Source organism: Condylostylus longicornis, unplaced genomic scaffold, assembly GCF_029603195.1.
Source record: "Condylostylus longicornis isolate FDR11 unplaced genomic scaffold, ASM2960319v2 ptg000006l, whole genome shotgun sequence".
NCBI classification, from domain to species: domain Eukaryota; kingdom Metazoa; phylum Arthropoda; class Insecta; order Diptera; family Dolichopodidae; genus Condylostylus; species Condylostylus longicornis.
In genome coordinates, this window is record NW_026577975.1 from 2,112,309 (window position 1) to 2,131,055 (window position 18,747).

Consider the following 18,747-nt stretch of genomic DNA (forward strand, 5'->3'; position numbering starts at 1 on the left):
AATAAACATAAAAAACATAAAATAATTTGAAACTTTTTTATTCTTATAAGTTATAAATCAATTTGGAAACAAGCTATTATTTTTTAATTTTATTTCATATTATATTCTTAAAAATCAAGCGTGAAGCACTTTATTTTCCTATTCGAAATAGAATTATGAATTATGTACATAAATATGTAATTGAACTTAATAGTTCTTATCTGATTCTTTATAGAAATGAAACAAATTGAGAAATGCGACATTTTTATATCCAGGTTGAGTAAGAATTACTTTAAAAATCTTATCAGAGCATTAAAATTGTTTCCTAATTTTTAAATTCTAGCTTGTTAACTCATATACATACCTAACAATTGGGACAAACGAAAATAATAATCAATCCCTACTTAAAAAAAACAACAATTTTTTAAAATTATTTCCATATATAATCTACAATACAGCAACATAGTTTACATAGGAAAATATTGTAATGTTAAATTTTCCCAAAACTTGGCTTGGATGTTGGTGTTAAGAATTACTAAAACGTGTATCTTTTGCATTTTATTTAATTATATATCCTACAAAATTAATTTAAATACATAAATATTTATGTCGCGAACTTATTAGAACAAAATTTTCTTTTGCTTAACTAAGGGAAAATTTAATTGTTTTAATATTTTACATTTATTTAATTAGTTTTTATATCTAAATTTCGAGAAAAAGCTCATTGTATTTGTTAAATTCATTCCATTTTCATATCAAATTTATTTAGTATACTTTCCATAAAATTTGTTTAAAATTATTTAAAATAATTTCCAATAATGTGAAACCTTATCGTTTCTTGGTAAAGAAATTGATTGAGGTCTCTCAAATGATAGCGCACATTGTTTCCACTTTCTGGATATTTCTTGATCAAACACCTAAAAAACAATTAACTAATAAGTTGAAAAATAATACAAGAAAAAAAAAATATAACTGACATCATCTTCTTTCAAATCTAGAACGTTGGATAAGTCCCACTCTTGAGATGGCAATGGTTGAGATATAAATTTTGCTGCAGTAGATATAGAAGGCATTATATGACTTTGGAGTGCAACAATTTCCCATAGCGAGCTTTCTAAAGCATTTGATTTTGTCGGATCTCTTTCATCCATAATATATGGGTCCTGAGATACTGAAAATAAATTAACAAATATGAAAAATTTTTAATAAAAAATTTTTAAATGTTATAATATTTAAACCTTCTCCACCAACTGGGTGACATATTAATCTTTTTAAGCCCGGATGACGTAATATTAAGTTTCCAATAAAATATAATATTATTTCAACATCTTGTGGTGGCGCTAGCAAACTCAATCGAGCTAAGCGCTTTACAAAAGCTGCAACTAAATTTTCTGGCAAATGTGTGGAACTAAGAAATATATCAGCCAAGTAAAATAATCTTGCTTTATATTTAGTGTGGAATATTTCTGGTTCAAACATTGAATATAATTTTTCATAAATATTTGGATAGGTGATATTGTGTTTTTGAATCAATGTAAAAATGCCTTGCAATGCTAATAAACCAATAGCTCCTCCTATAAATTACAAATATTAGTTTGTTGCTAAAAGCGAAAAATTTAATTTTTTGCAAAATAAGTTTTACCTAAATCTAAAGAATCCATTAAAAAATCTGTTAATAATACTGGCTTGTCAAGGTGAGGTAGCACTCTCTCTAATAACACTATTAATATTTGTTTATGTGTAGCTGGTTTGATTTCCCACTGCATTACGCATTGCCAAGCTTTGTTAATGCATTTCCGTGATATAACGTAATCAAAAATTTCTGGTCTTGCTTCGTTAGATGGGCATAGTAGTTTAAATGATTCTTGCAATTCTTTTGTTACTGGTAAAGCATTTATTAATTCTAGATAATTGTTCACAAAAGCTTCGCTTGGTGCATTTCCTTTAGGAGTCAAGCTTGGTAATACTTTCCATGCATAAAAAACGACATCTAAATATTCGGAATATTCTTTAAAACGTGCAATTAAATGATATGAAGATGCTTCCGTAGATAACAATTGTATTAAAATAGTTCGAAATCGATTTACTGGGAAATAATAATTGTCTGGGGTATTATGTTCTATGGGATATTTCCCTTCCCACGAAAGAAGTTTCATACTTGTAGTCAAAGCCTGAGTACTATCTGCCGATTTTTCACATTTAAAAGCTAAAAGAAGCAATCGGAAAAAATCTTCATAACGTTCTAGGAGCCATTCTTTATACTTCGTTTCCGCACTTGTATCTGAAAATATTGAAATGTAACCTTGTATATTGAAAATTACATACTTTTGTTAACTTGTGGATGCTGAATATTAAGGAGTTACATAGTATTGATTTGTTGTCAGCTTCATTTCTTACCTTTAGGCTTTAGGGGTTTAATTTCAATATAGCATTCACGTCTTTTAATTAATTCTGTAAAAACTACTTCTAAAGTAAGAACACAGGATGATACATTTTGCTCTTTTCTTAAACTTTCCTAAAAAAAAATTTTCAATAACCTAACCACAAAATTTTTTTCAAATTAAAAATCTTACTTCGAAAAATTGTATTAGATCTACTAGATTATTGGCATGTTTTCTTGAATTTAAAAAATCATTTGCCTTTAGTTTTAACTGTTTAGAAATTCCTCGATAACTATTACTTATATTTGGATCTGACATCTTATAAATAATAGTGCGAAATTGCAAAATTCCGTGAAACTTTTTAAAATGTTGGAGTTTTTACATTCCCAAAATCTCCACACATGACAGATGTTTTGACATTTCATTCAAATGTCAAAATATCTATTTAGACTTTTTGACATTACAGAAGACATTTATAAGTAACTTTTTGAATTCTACATAATTGAGCGGAAGATAAAGATTTGATACAGGGTTGAACATAACATAAGTATTGTGCAAATTAAAATTTGTTCTGCGCTAAGGTTCTGCTACTGTTTACATATAAAAATGAAAACATAAACAAATTTCTGAAATTTCGTGAATTTTGCAGCAGAAATTATCCATTTTCTGAAAAGAAGGAAAATTTAAAAAAATAATTTCGTTAGCTAATTTTTTTTGATCACATTAATTTAATTTTATTTTTTATTTTATTATTAAACTTTATATAGGGTCTGATCATCTATCTCGCTATTTTACTCAGCAAGTAAGAAGAAAATGAGTAACTATTATATATTTGTATAATGCAATTTTCTAGTCAGAAGAATTATTCGGTATTTCGTATCTTGTTTTTTTTTCTAAAATATATACAAAATTTATTCAATTTGTTTCTGAAAGTGAATCCAATTGAACAAATGAGTAATCACACCGGAAAAATAAAATATCCTTTAGAAAAACTGATAATTCTGATTTGAAAGTGAATAAAAAGTGAGCAAAACAAGCTATTAGGCTAATAATTTACTATAATATATGCACTAATATTTGGGGTGGTGTCGTTACCGCACTCAAACACATGTATAATATTAAAACTACAACATAATCTTATGACTGTTTACATATCAGACTTCAAAAAATTATTATTAAGTTTGACTTTTCGTCAAAGTTAATAATTTTTTGAATTTTTATAAAAAAATTATATTCAAAATAAGAATCAGCTGGTGGCTGTTCCAAACAGTCCCAAAAAATATTTTTTGCGCTTTTGCTTTTAAAAAACCTGATAAGAATAGAGTGATTTTTATTATTTATCATCAGACAAAATCAAATAAGAATTTCATAATGTAAACAGTATCTACAACGAACAATTCTGTTACCAAACTTTGGTATACAATTGTATACGTATGGCAATTCCATATTTAGATACTTTATTTCGCAAAAGCTACATCAATATTGAACTACATTGCAGTGTAGTGTAATTTTGGACTAAGTAAATTTCAAAGCGTGGCTGGCCAGAAAGTTAAAAGGTAAAAATAAGTCGTTTTTGTACATAAATATAAAAAAAAAAAATAGTTTTCATAATTTAAAAAAGTTTAAGTAAACTTTCCTAAATTAATGTAAAAAAGAATACCACCTAAATTTGATTCTAGAAAAGATTTATTAGGAAAGAAAGACAACACGGAAACTTTCATTGGCCACCACATACTACTACAATCATAATTTCTATTCACTGAAGTCAATTTTTTTAATCCTTATTCCGGAATTTCGTACGTAAAATTTTGCAAATGGATTTAATTATTGTTTATTAAGCATGTTTAATTAGTTAATATATGTTTTTAATGTAATTGTTAATGTAAAAAGTATAAATTCTATTTTTAAAAAATTAACATTTTGTTTGCGTTATTGAGTGCTTTTACAAAATTTTTACGGGTGCGGTGACACTTGATGTAACCTTTTTAATTGATAAAATTCATAATAGAGAAAGCCTTTATTATATTAACTTAGTATAACCTATATTTTCAAAAAATAATTTTAATTTTTTTTCATAGGAAAATGAGTAGCTCTGAGGAAGTGTCCTGGGTTACATGGTTTTGTGGTTTGAGAGGAAATGAATTCTTTTGCGAGGTAAGGTTTTCCCAATAATTTAATATAAGCATTTGCCAAGTAATAAAAAACAACTTTTACAGGTTGATGAGGATTATATACAAGATAAATTTAATTTAACTGGGCTAAATGAGCAGGTTCCTAATTACAGACCAGCTCTCGATATGATTTTAGATTTAGAACCTGGTAACATCATTCAAAAAAATATTTAATATATTTTATATTGTTAATATTTGTATTTATATTTAGAGGACGAATTGGAAGACAATCCGCATCAATCTGATATGACAGAACAAGCTGCTGAAATGCTTTATGGATTAATACATGCTAGATATATATTAACTAATCGTGGTATTGCCCAAATGATAGAAAAATACCAAACAGGAGATTTTGGTCATTGTCCTCGAGTTTATTGTGAAAGTCAACCTATGCTCCCTTTAGGTACGTACATATATATTTCAAATTTAGCACGTATTTTTTGATGCGATTTTTTTTTTTATTTAAGGCTTGTCAGATATACCTGGTGAGGCAATGGTAAAAACATATTGTCCAAAGTGTATTGATGTTTATACTCCGAAATCTTCGCGACATCATCATACTGACGGGGCTTATTTTGGTACTGGTTTTCCTCATATGCTTTTTATGGTTCATCCGGAATATCGTCCTAAAAGACCAACAAACCAATTTGTTCCAAGGTTTGTACGAATTTTGTGTATTTAATTTATGTACCTAAATTTATTGTATTAAAAATGTTCTTGAAATTTATCAATTATTATTTCTTGGTTTCAGACTATACGGCTTCAAAATTCATAGCTTAGCTTATCAAATTCAATTGCAAGCAGCGGCCAACTTCAAAATGCCATTAAGAGCGGTAAATTTGAAGTGAAATTATTATAAAAATAAAAATATAAAAACAAAAAATGAAACAAAAGAAAAACAAAAATTCATTTAAATTAAAAAAAAAAAATATTTAATATTTTCAAAAATTTCGCATTGAAAACCTAAAAACCAGCAAATCGTAAATTACAATAAATAATATGAATACTATTGTGGCGAAATAACTAGTATAATAACAATGATAATATTAATTTAAAATAGGAAAATGGATTAGACTAAAATTTTTGTTCAAAAAAAAATATATATATATTAACAAAAATTAAGAAATTTATTACAAAATTACCATTTTATCTAAAAAAAAAAAAAAAACAATGAAAAAATAAGTACCAAGAAAGTAAAATGATCTTTTGTTTTATTAAAAATATTTTTTTTTCTTCACATATCAATAAAATTATCTTAAGTTTCCTCATAATTTAACCACATTATTTCATTAATCACGATAGCAAAAATTATATCTCATTAGCAAAAATATTTTGAAATCAATGATTCGTTTTTTTGTGATAATTGGATTATCTGCACATTTCCCTCACAATTTTTGTTTTAAAACCCAATATAATAAGTGGTCAGTTCACAATTTGCATACCTACTTCATAAAGCAGAAATTTTATTCAAAATTAAAATATGTTAATATTTTAATTTTACAGCAGCGTACCAATAATAGAGAAGAAGATGGTGAAACACCTCAAGAACGTCAGGGAAGAACATAGACTTCTTTACCAAACTTTTTATATACAAATATATTTAATTTTTAAGCTAAAAATATAAACAAGCTCAATGATAATGAAGCAAATTATTGTTAATTGTAGCTAAAATTAAAAAATTTTCTTAAAAAAACTTCCGTTTACCACTATTAGAATTAAAAATGCTTCACAAATAAAAAATTTTGCAAAATTTAGAAAAATTAAGTTAATACCAATTACAAAATATGTTGATGTTAATGATAACAGAAATTGATGAATCTAAAAACCACAGTAAAATCATATTTTTATTATAATTATGTTAAAATGACCATTTTTATTTTCAAAGAAGTTTCAGGTGGGATTAATATAGTTATTAATGCATTTATGTATACATATACTTGTATTGGATTGGTTTGGGTTGATATAATCATTATTTAATCACATGTCATAACATAAGATTGTACAATTTTTAATTGCGGTCCATAGTGTATAGTGCATAGTGCAATAGTGCATATTATATGCTAATTTCTACTGAAGTGAAAATTCACAATTTTAATATAAAATCATTTGCAATAGAAACATTTGTTCAAGTGATATTAATAGTAGGGATATGACATTTTTCATAGTGCAAACATTTTTCCCGTCATTTTCGAAAACTTTGACAAATTTAAAATTTATTAACTTTTGAAAGAAAATGTTGAAACTGCTAAATATTTGGACAATTATTGGAACCATCTATGGTTAGCATTAGATTGTAAAAATCCTTGTTGAAAGAAAACATGCTTGTAACATATTTATTAATATGAGGATCTGGCTTTTGACGGATTTTTGAATGTTGAAATTCAATTAAAAATTTATTACTCTTCCAAAAATATGAAATAATTTTTGTCAAAAAGTTTTCCAGTCAAAAATAATTCTTATCAAAAAACGCAGCTCACACAATTTCGACTTTTAATTAATTGACAAACTAATTAGTAAACTAAGTAATAGCTCGTTGATTTACACACTTACTGGGCAGATCGCATTAATATTCTTTTGTCAATTACCCCGTTCTTTTGTCCTGTTTGTTCAATTAACCCGTTTATGTAGTAGCATGAAGCGTACATGAAGGTAAACAAGAATGTAAAGTTAGATTTATATAATAGGTATGTACTGAATTGGAACGTATTTTGGCATTTATATATTGTATACGTTTTTTATACACATTATTGACTTTTAATCCCATTACAATTTACATATGATTTATGACAGATTCATATATTTGTTTAGTTTTTTAATGTTAACCTTATCAAAAATTTTGGTATCGTCAAAAGAATTCTCAGATACATTATTCTATAGATATTTTATCTGTAGTAAAATGCTTAGTTTATTCAAAACACACCAAATTCAAACTCAATTAATTAGGAACTATGGAAAACATAATAAAAAATATTTATACAGAGACGAAGATAAAATGAAATTTGGGAAAATTATTTATTATCCAAGGTATGTAGATGGATGCATTTCTATTATACTATTGTGAAAAAAATTAATTTCAGGACACCGGACCACAAAGATCCTCCTATAACCCCATCAAAACTATTTCGTGTCCAACGTGTAAAACCAGTTAAAGGTAATCCTTATTGGGAAAAACGTATTCTTAAAGATTTGGGGCTAGATGGAAAACAAAGTGATTTTACCGTTGTTAAAAATATACCAGAAAATAATGCTAGACTCTGGAAAATAAAGCATTTACTGAAAATAACACCAATAACTTTCCCATATGGAGAACCAACAGAAAATGATATAAATAACACAATTTTAAAAGAAAATGGTGAATGCTTAGTAGCAAAGGAATTAAAAATTTCAGATCAACGAATAGAGGCTACAGAAATATTCGAAAAAGATGCTAATCGGTTAGATGGTGAGACACTGAGAAAAGATAGTCGATTAAAATGGTTAAATGCATGGTAAAATATTATTTATCCACAGATATAAAAAAATGCTAAATTTTTCATTTTTATTTAAGAAAAAATATAAGTCAAAGTAAAAAACCTTATTCAATTTTTTAATTGTCGTGAAGTAGAAATTTCACGTTTTATGTACTCTATAATTATTCATAACATCTATCCTCACTTTTCCATCAACTCTTTTACATCCACCATCTACATATAAATGATGATGAGGGTCATAAACAACATAATTGCTCAATATTTCACTAAAAAAACAGGCAAAATAAATGAATCTGTTTAAGAAACACGGAAATTTAAAGAGCATAACTTACGAAATTGACCTTTCTGTTGGGTTAACTTTCCATCTGAAATACTCGGTTATTATACATTTTCTAACGTGCTTTTTCTCTAATGGCAAAAATGGTACAAAATGATCTATTAAATTGGCTTTCAACAAACTACAACCCTGCAAACCTCCATTTAATGCATAAGCACCTATTTCTAATATTTCTTCAAAATGGTGGTGTTCTGTTGAATCACGTTCAACTCCTAAACTTCTTAGCTCGTAAAGTTTATCAAGTATTTCTTCTCCGGCATTATTTGTTAAAAAAATAAATATGGCTTTAGAAAAATCGGCATCTTTCACGTTGTTGTGATAATCTAAGAAAGTTGATATGGCTTCAAAAACACCCTTAGGTAACAAATGAATTTCATCAAATATAAACATAGAATGTGGGCACTTTCTGACTTCACTTAAAACTTTATCTTTTATATAAACCTGCAATTTTAAATTTAATATAGAAAAGTTAAAAGTTTTAAATGTATTATTTATCTCACTTTGTATTTATTAACATCAGCCTCAACTGGAAAATCAGATTTACCAAATTGGTGAACAAATTTGCTTTGCAAATCGTAGCTATATATGTGCTTCGCAATCATTTTTGCCACAAAGTTTTTTCCTGTACCTGAGCCACCATGAAAACTAATTACAAGTGGTTTACTTGACTCTACATTTTTATGGAAGTGACTTCTTAAAGCTGGTATTATTTGCTGAATAACTATATGTTGACCATATAAATTTTTTCTTAAGTCCTCTTCTAAAGCTGCAATAAAATTGCTAATCATACATATTAATTTTCATTTTAAAATTTAACTTACCAACTAAATTTGGTGAGATTGAACTAGATGAACAACATTCAACATTTGGCAATTGACAATAAGTATATTCAGCTATGAAATAAAAAGGATTAAAAAGTCCACAACACGATTTAAAAAAAATTACTATAATTAATAACGTTAAGCGGAACATTTTACGGTAATTTTTTTGCAATGTTCACAATTGCATGTGATACAATATTAACCTTTATTCTTTCAATAAATTTACAAATAAACAAAATTTTTATAAGTACATAGAAAACGGGAGATACCCTTTTTACGTAATATAGTATGAAAAATAGATTATAAAGTACAAAAATTATGGCTTAAAGATAATAGAGATAAAGGTAATTTTAGAGTCAAATTTTCGTGTAACGCTCAACGGTTCAAAATTTTAATTAAAAATTTGAAAAGAAAAACATATGTATGCGCATGTATAGCACCACAGAAATCTTTATATATACATGTATTACATTATAGGAGTCTATGATAGCATTCACTTATGTATGTACATATGTATATTTATGTAAATATGTATATTATTCAAAGTGATATGCAAATACAAATTTCATATATCCGTATTTGTGATTTCTTGAAACTGATAGTTTCTAAAGTTTATGCAAATATGTAAATATTGCAAAATTGAACGAAACCATAAATATGAAAATGAATTTAAAAATCTGTGAATCGCACATTTCCACGCATAAACCGTCATCAATCGCATTACTTGGAGTGATAGGATATTATTAAAAAAATTTCGTTTTTCAATATAAAATTTCGAGTTTCGAAATTGATTTTATTTAGAGAATTACAAGCTTTTTATATAACAACCCTAACAGAATACGTATAAAAATTTCTATTTAAAATAGGTACCTAACTATGAATTTTACTTTTTCTTTTTTAAGTTTGAATAATAAGTAAAAAGCTATGTAAGCACATTTTTTTCCTTAAAAATTTTTTATTAACTTAAAACTGTGCAAAATGAATAATATTATCTTTTTTCCTGTTTGATTTACAAAACAAATTTCTCACTATTTACAAAATCTCAAATTTTACAAAAATCTCATTTTTAGTTTTAAAGATTATATTTGGACTTGTCCAATTGTATGATTTTGAAAAATTTAAATATAAAATTTTTTTAAATGCTGGTCTAATAGGAATTGAGTTATGTTATTTTTCCTCGGCTAAATAATTTGCATTAACATCTAATCTGACCTTTGCGTCAAGCCGTTTGCATCCAGCGGTGGAATATAATTTATAATCGGGATCATAAACTACATTACTATCAAAGATGTAACTAAAATGAAAAAAATCATATGTTTAATATATGATTAACTTATTATTTAATATTAACTCACTTAATTGAACTTTCCATAGGATTAACATTCCATCTTAAATATTCTGCTCTTATGCAATCTTTCACATGTTGTTTTTCCAAAGGCAAAAAGGGTAAGAAATGATCTATTAAATGTGCTTTTAATATGCCTCCACCTTGTAAACCACCATTTAATGTATATGCCCCGGCTTCTAAAATATCTTCAAATTCATGTAATCGTGTAGAGCTTCTTTCTTTTCCAGATTTCATCAATTCGTAAAGTCTATGACCTATTTCCTTTCCGGCAGTATTTGTTAAAAAAACATACATCGCTTTAGAATAATCAACTCCATTGATAATATCATGATAATCCAAAAATGTTGTCAAAGTTTCAAAAGCACCTTTAGGTAGTCTGTCTACTTCATCAAATATAAACAAGGACCGTGGACACTCTTTAACAGCCTTTGTTATATTATCAGCAAGTTCTACCTATAATTAAAAAAGTAAAAATGTAAATTGTAAATTTGTATAAGTATATTGGATATAAAGTGCATATAGGCATATTTACTAACTTTATATTTATCGATGTCCGATTCAAGAGCAAAATTTACTTTACCAATTTTGTGCACAAATTTGCTATTTGTTCCTTTTTTATATAAATGTTTTGCAATAAAATCTGAAACAAAGTTTTTTCCAGTACCAGGTGTACCATGAAAGCTAATTACGAGCGGCTTCCTTATTTTCACCTCATCCTGAAAATGACTTTTTAATGCTGGAATTAAATGCTCGATAAGTATATGCTGACCGTATAAATTGTTTCTTAAGTCTTTTTCTAATTCTAAAATAAACATAATTATTGGTTTTATGCATATATTTCAAGATCAAGCTTATCTTACGTGGTAAATTAACTGGAATTGAGCTAGGTGAACAACATTCTACCATAGGAAGTTGGCAATATGACACTTCTTTCAATTTTTCGAAATTGTATAAACCATACCCACTTAATCCCCCAAGACCCCCTACTACAGTCCACGTTATTGGATCGAAACCGCAACATAATTTGAATAAATATAATAATAGTAGTACTTTCCACTTTAACATTTCTACTTTTTAGCAAATTAAACTATTAAACTAAACTATTCACCAATTATGCTTTGATACAATGAAATGATGATATTAAATATATCTGGGAAATCCCTTTTAAGATTGGGAGACTACTATTGTACTTACATATATCTTTTTAGAATTATTTTGTGGTTTGAATTCAATAGTGTTCGAATATAAAATGTAAACAAATTAATGACGTTATTGTCCAAACTCATATGAAAATTTTTTTTGACAACGCCAAAAAAAGGAAATTTTGGCAGTCCACCTATTGGAGCTTTAGTTAAATAGAAAATGTTGCAATTTTGTATATTTTCCAAAGGAAAATGTTTTGGAAACTATTTTTGGGTAAAATAGTAATAGACTTTTCGAGTCTTACGTGGGTTTGTTCTGCTATCTCATATTCCATACCTTCCATGTAACAGTTCAATTCTAAAGTAATATGGTAATTTTTTTTTGAATAACCTCAGCATTTTCTGCTTCATAAGTTTGATCACCTATGTACATATTTATACACTATTTTTCAAAATTTAAATTTCATACTGTAAATAGCAGGTGGGTAGCTTTAGAAAATTAAAAATATAATTAAAACTCATACAAACTTACATTTGTATGTACATATATTTTTTACCACCCCATTGGCCAACTTATGCAGGCAACAGAATATGAATGAATGAGCATACATACTTGTAATGTAAATATGAAGTATATATACATACATATTATTATGTATTTAGTTAAAAGCTAAAATATGCTATACAATACAAAATATGAGGGTAAAATGTATTTATGTACATATATAAAATTATTTTTATTTACACGAAAAAGAATGCAATAAACAATTTTTAATATTTTGAAAATCATAATTATACATTTTTAAGGGATTCTAAAAGGCACCACAATATCTTCTTTGTGTTCTACTTTGATTTCTTCAACAGCAATTTGAGCTTTACTAATAGCACTTTTAAGTAATGATAAATCTGATGCGGATATAGGGGTTGCAGTCAAATAAAATTCAGGATTTGGAATATCTTTAAGTAAACCTAAAATTGAAAATAGGTTTATTGTTGGATATTTAAAATTTCAAATTTTATTTTAAATTAAAACCTGTTGGACCATTCGTGGGATACTGGATATTGCTCCATTGTTGTTGAAGTCTTTGGGTATATATCTTAACGCGATCATTATATTCTTTATGTTCAAGATTATGTGAGTCCATAGCACAAACATGTATCATATTGCTTTAAAAATAGAATGATTTAATTAAAACAAAAAAAAAAAATACGTTTAATGAATACTTTTCTGTATTTTGAACAAGTCTACTAAGTGCTGTTTGTTCATCTTTTTTTGGTAGTGGTTGTGAATATTCATTACTAAAATTGTCAGAATTTGTTCTACGTAAAGCTGGGCTATTATTTACAGGATCAATAAGAAGATGAGTTCTTTCATTTGGTTCCAGCCCCTGATTTATATTAAAATCAAAATTTATAAATTTTAAAAGGAAAATTAAGGTGAATGAATTTGAATGCATATATGTATAATATGCATATGAACTTACAGAACTTTCTTCACTGCAATTTAAACAACTGCAAAATGTTCCTAAACAAGTAAGAACTGGTCGAATATAATCCATTTTAAGTATCTTTCTTAAAAGATTAACTAAAATGCAACTCTTGCAGGGCAATAAATATAATTATGTTTGTGATTTCCTTTCGATTGATGTTTTATTATTTTAGAATATTTTTTTTACGAAACATCTGATAAAAGTTTTCGTTAAAAGCAAACGTCAAACTTATGAAAATTAAAGGTGGATTCATTGGTTTGTCGCACGATTGACAGATAGGATATTTTTGTTATGTCAAGGTTTATCGCTTTGACGTTTCAAAAAAACCTTCACAGTCTGCACCTAATTGTTTTGAGAAAGAGGAAGAAATCTGCACAAAAAATACAGGAGTACAAAATAAATCACTTTGTCGCGAAAGTCGTTTGCATTTGTTTACAATTTACATTGATAGCAGCACTTTCTATTATTTTTTCTTATGGCAGTGAAAAGTTTGATATTTTAAATTTATTTTATTTTGTATGTATTTATTTTGCTGAATGTTTTTTTTGAATGAATTTTTTTTTCTCTCTCTCAAACAGTTGAATAAATTTCAATAGTGTATAGGTTGTAAATAGTGTGAAGGTTTTTTAAAACTTCAAATTTACACATACTGTACTATTACAATTATATATAATTCTTGTCAAAAAGTAATAAATGCATCATAACAAAAAAAAAAGATCGGATTTTCTCAGACGGTTTAATTAATAATCAATCAATTTAATAATTAATCAAGAGAAAAACTAGTTCGACTTTAAATAGCTCAGCTCGAAAACGACGAACCAATGAATCTCAACTTTACTTAGTTGCAGCAACCGGTTTTTGTAGAGAATATGCTACATAAATATGTATATATAATATAAAATACATATCGAGATGTCACATCATTAATTCATATTTGATAGTTTATTTTATTATTTACATACTTTCTTGTCAATGTATAAACAATTTTGAAATTTCAAAAATAGAAGTTAAATCCTGCATTATATCTAAGTTTCAACACTAATCATTTTCATAAACATAATAATCAAAATAGATTGAAATTTAAAAAATTGGATTGAAGTTAATGTCAAATAATTTTTTTAATTTACAATGGAAAATCAAATAGTAAAATCAATCGAAGAAAATTTGACTGAAATTTTTAAATTGTGTGAAAATCAGCTAAAAATAACGCCTTCAATATTGGAAAAATCTGCTAGCATATCTTTACAAGTAGATAATTTTTATTCGAGTCATCCAAAAGATAAATCCCTAACAAAATTTATATACAATGAAGAATTATTAAAGAATCTTATTAAATCAGTGGAATTATACAATAAAATTTCATCATCAACACAAGCTAAAAATCAAATGGGATTAGAAAGTTTTACAAAATATTACGAACATAATATTAAAAAAGTGGAGCAATTAATGAGTCTTGTAAGAAAGTTACGTGTTCTTTTAGATACCAATAAAAATATGAGAGAAGAATTCAAATCTTATGATTGGAATAATATGGAAAATTTAGATGAAGAATAATGATGAACACATACAAATGTGACAAATGTTTGTGTATGAATCTATAAACCTGCCTATGTACATGAACATCCAACTTGAATAGTTATCTGCTACATAAATTTATGTCTAAAAAAAAAATTGATATTAATAATGAAAATATTTGTACTATATTATTAATGTAATTAATTTTTGATTATAAGCTATATGTATATATATTAATAATTAAAATTAAACTAACATTTCGAAATTTTAATTAATGTTTTCATTTTATATTCTATAATAAAATAATGTACACTGCATTTTTTGTTTTAGAAAATATGAAACCCAATGTATTATTTAAGTTGTATTAAGATAGTAAACAAAAGTTGAACCAACTTAATGGGTACTATATCAAAGTACGTGGGTACGTAGTTAAAATGGAGTTTTCTAATTTCTGCTAATTAAATTACGTATTCAATATTTACAAATTGGAAAATAATCCCAATTGAACTTTGAATTTAATGTTCATAGCCTATTTTATATTAATTATTTATTCGTATTTCGTATTAATTATTATTCTTTGTATTTTATATTAATTATTCACTTTCTTTTTAATTATTTGTAAAAATCTTTGAATCAATATTTTAATTTTTGACTTAAAAAGCATAAGAATTCGGAAGAAAGGATTTAATTTAATATTAGATTTTAAATGTTATTCTAATATATTTTTAATTACTTTGACTTAATACACTTTGACCTTAGTTACAGGATTAAGACTAGACCTTAATTAACTATCTGAAACGTGTGTATATATGTACATATATAACGTATATCAAATATTTAATTTAATATGTTGATGAATTAAAACACAATTTTATTTGGTTTCTAAAATTATTTATTGATCTGTATACTTTTTTTTCGTCGCTTTTTTTACCTCTGTTTTTCTGAAATAGAAAAATAATTTTTATATATATATTTTTTTAAATTTATATTAAATTTCATATAAAATTTAATTAAATGAAATAATAAAATAAAAAAAAAAAATAACTGAAAAATTAAACTAATAAGGATAATTTTGCTTTTTTTTTTTTGCTAAATTAACTTTTTGTAATTTTTTTAAAATTATGATTTAAAAAAAAAAAATTTTTTTTTAATATAAAAAAGTTAAATATCACATTATTTTACATTAAGTAAATGTAAATTATTTATACATAAAAAAAAAGAAATGTATTAAAACAAATATTTCTAAAAGTAATTGACAAATAAAGAAAAAAAATCTCTTTTTTAATAACTATTATTTGTTTGTTAAATTTATTTAATTTAATTAGTCTTTAACTTTTTTGTCTTTTGTATATAATAGAACACAATGTAGTTATTATATACAAACATATAATAAATCATTATGTAAATTTTTTTAGTTTGTCTGATTATAATTAATGGTAATATTACAAAATATATTATAGTGTTTATTTATTAAATACCAACATTTTATATCTAATATTATACTGTTAAATATGTTTATCTATATAATAATAACATAAAGGAAACATTAAGGAATTGTGTTTATTCTACGTATATTAGCGTTAAATAAACAAGAAAAAAATATATTAATAATTTTAAATGTTTTTATTTTTGAATTTTATTTAATTTAATCTGTGTAATTTTATAATACGTATATTAAACAACATAATGAACAAATCAATTATACATATGTATATATAAATAAATATATTTATATATATTTAAGATTTATATGTATATACATATATATATATAAATAAAAATTATTTTATTTTAAGCATTTTAACATACATACATACAAATATTATTTGAAGTAGAATAGTAGAAGCAAATATCTACGATAATTTAGCAATTAGGCACCAAGAGTTATAACACTAATTTATTATAGTAATAAAGTAATAGTTTTTTTTTTTTTTTAAGTTAAAAAGTAAAAGAAGTTGATGCAATATGAGTTCAGTTCTTCAATTGTTTGAAGAATTTTCTTTTTTTATTTATTCACTTTATGTTTTATAATAAAATATTTTTGAAAAAAACAAGCTCATAATTGACATAGTTTTTAAAATAACAATTGAAATAAAATTATGATGAATTTTGTGAATAATTTAAAAACTTATTTAAATTAAAACACAATTCATTCATTTTAAATGTAATTATTTTTGTAATTTGTATTGCAATATATTCTATCTTTTTTCTTTTATATTCTATTTATTTCGAAATAAAAGTTTTTGTGAAATTTCATTTTCATTTTAGTTAAATTAGAATATCTCGTCCTGTAATAACTCCTTCAGAGTAAAAAAAATTTTCCTAATAAATATTTACTTTTATAATATATAAACAATATTTATATGTAGGCATGCATAATTTATATCGTATTATTTCGATAGAAACTATTTATTAGTAATATAGAACAAAATATATAGTTTGTTGCATAAATTCTAATATTTATAAGCTTATTCTAAAATTATATTATTTTATACGTTAAACAATAATAAAGGTATACCAATTTATATAATTTAGTTTTCAAAATTAATACAATACACTTTTGCATATATATATATTATATAATATTAATCTTATATGAATTGAAAATGTAGATATATATTTTTTTTTAAATTGCAAAAATAAAATTAATTATTGATGTAGTTAAAAAGAAATCATCAAATTGTATTGATTTTTCTATCATTTTTTTTTTGATAATTAATTAGAATTATTAATGAAATTAGTTAATATTTATTTTTTATAAAATTATTATTTATAAAAATATTTAAACAAAATTAAATTATTAAATTAATACAAATGTTTATTATTTTATTTTCAAAATAAATAGATTTTTTTCTATTTTATAAAAATTTTATTTTTATTCAAAATAATTTATGTAATTTATATATGTATATATATATCAATTCACTGTGTCTACTAAGTTTCTTTCATGTAGATAAAAACAATTAAAAATTTTATTTCATTTAGCATAAATTCAAAGAATTTTAGGAAAATTATCTGATATTTGAATATAAGAGTAAAGCTTTATATTAGCAAAAATGTTGAAAATTTGAATAATTATTAGAATTGAAAAATGTAGAGTTTCAATATGAATTTGAAAAATTAGAAAATAATTAATAATATTATTAGTTTTCATACTAAATATTATACTTTGACATAACAATAAGTTTTAAAATATACAAATATTTATTTTAGCTATTTGTTTGATTTGTTTTTAAATATTCAAAATAATTACAGTGATAGTTGTTTTGTTAATTTTTCATTTTCAAAATTTACACAAAAATTTTTTAATTTAAAAATTAACATTTTTGATTTTTACAATTATATTTTTATAATTATGCAAAATTGATGCTTTTAAAACAAACTTTTTATAATTTTTTGTTTAGATTATTTATAATTTTTATTTATTTTATAAATTGTCATAAAATTAATAACTATGTTCAAAAAATCAAACAAAAAAATTTAATAAATTTACTTTCTTAGTAAATAAAGATCTTGGTAGACTACTTTGGATGAATTTATTAAACAATAATAATATTTAATTAATTTTTTTTTTTTTGAAAGAAGAAAAAACAAAAAATACAAGAATTTTGATTATCAATTTATGATTGCTGTTCCAGAAAAAAAATTTACATATTGTCTTTTTTTAATTTTTTAATTTTTTATAATGTTTTTGTGATAACATTAATTCTTTTTATGTGAACATGATTTTTTTTTTTATTTTAACATTTAAAACTAACAATTTGATTTTTAAGTGTAGTTATGAAATTTAAGTCTAGTGAATAATGGCAAGAATAGATTTTGATATTTTATTTTATATAAAATTTTGTTTCTGCTTTATATTTATATGAAATTTATTTTTTTTTTAATTTCAATTTTATTTTAAATACATGATATTTTTACGTAATATATTTTCTTAAAAAATAAACACAATCAGCTCACACATATAAATTTTTATTTATTAATACAATGAAACATTTAAGATAAAGATAATTAAGACATTTTAAAAATTATTTTATTTAATTCTTAAAAAAGAATATGATATTTGGAAATATAAATTTTGCCTAAATAAAAT

At 24.2% G+C, this 18,747-nt stretch overlaps 6 protein-coding genes across 6 annotated transcripts; 2 read left to right on the forward strand and 4 right to left on the reverse strand.

Annotated features, from left to right (window-relative positions):
- Positions 1-183: 183 nt before the first annotated feature.
- LOC129618290 (nucleolar complex protein 4 homolog A) lies at positions 184-2,762 on the reverse strand. Its single transcript, XM_055533079.1, has 6 exons — positions 2,553-2,762; positions 2,377-2,494; positions 1,622-2,260; positions 1,218-1,553; positions 957-1,150; positions 184-896 (listed from the first exon to the last, which is right to left on the reverse strand). Exons 1-6 carry the CDS (start codon positions 2,676-2,678, stop codon positions 780-782), a joined length of 1,530 nt encoding a protein of 509 aa, XP_055389054.1. The 5' UTR covers positions 2,679-2,762; the 3' UTR covers positions 184-779.
- A 1,108-nt stretch (positions 2,763-3,870) lies between these two features.
- Positions 3,871-6,289, forward strand: LOC129617559 (casein kinase II subunit beta). The gene is made up of 7 exons (XM_055532735.1): positions 3,871-4,156; positions 4,439-4,514; positions 4,577-4,679; positions 4,743-4,934; positions 4,999-5,188; positions 5,283-5,364; positions 6,035-6,289. Exons 2-7 carry the CDS (start codon positions 4,443-4,445, stop codon positions 6,095-6,097), a joined length of 702 nt encoding a protein of 233 aa, XP_055388710.1. The 5' UTR covers positions 3,871-4,156; positions 4,439-4,442; the 3' UTR covers positions 6,098-6,289.
- Positions 6,290-7,346: 1,057 nt separating this feature from the next.
- Positions 7,347-8,108, forward strand: LOC129618430 (39S ribosomal protein L30, mitochondrial). Its single transcript, XM_055533164.1, has 2 exons — positions 7,347-7,555; positions 7,609-8,108. The coding sequence occupies exons 1-2, from the start codon at positions 7,347-7,349 to the stop codon at positions 8,021-8,023; spliced, it is 624 nt and encodes a 207-aa protein (XP_055389139.1). The 3' UTR covers positions 8,024-8,108.
- On the reverse strand, positions 8,105-9,310 carry LOC129616924 (torsin-like protein). The gene is made up of 4 exons (XM_055532414.1): positions 9,160-9,310; positions 8,839-9,104; positions 8,334-8,779; positions 8,105-8,267 (listed from the first exon to the last, which is right to left on the reverse strand). The coding sequence occupies exons 1-4, from the start codon at positions 9,308-9,310 to the stop codon at positions 8,141-8,143; spliced, it is 990 nt and encodes a 329-aa protein (XP_055388389.1). The 3' UTR covers positions 8,105-8,140.
- An 827-nt stretch (positions 9,311-10,137) lies between these two features.
- LOC129618435 (torsin-like protein) lies at positions 10,138-11,892 on the reverse strand. Its single transcript, XM_055533171.1, has 4 exons — positions 11,368-11,892; positions 11,044-11,309; positions 10,515-10,960; positions 10,138-10,453 (listed from the first exon to the last, which is right to left on the reverse strand). Exons 1-4 carry the CDS (start codon positions 11,570-11,572, stop codon positions 10,327-10,329), a joined length of 1,044 nt encoding a protein of 347 aa, XP_055389146.1. The 5' UTR covers positions 11,573-11,892; the 3' UTR covers positions 10,138-10,326.
- A 285-nt stretch (positions 11,893-12,177) lies between these two features.
- LOC129618441 (uncharacterized) lies at positions 12,178-13,354 on the reverse strand. The gene is made up of 4 exons (XM_055533177.1): positions 13,134-13,354; positions 12,874-13,037; positions 12,683-12,816; positions 12,178-12,618 (listed from the first exon to the last, which is right to left on the reverse strand). The coding sequence occupies exons 1-4, from the start codon at positions 13,206-13,208 to the stop codon at positions 12,452-12,454; spliced, it is 540 nt and encodes a 179-aa protein (XP_055389152.1). The 5' UTR covers positions 13,209-13,354; the 3' UTR covers positions 12,178-12,451.
- Positions 13,355-18,747: the final 5,393 nt, after the last annotated feature.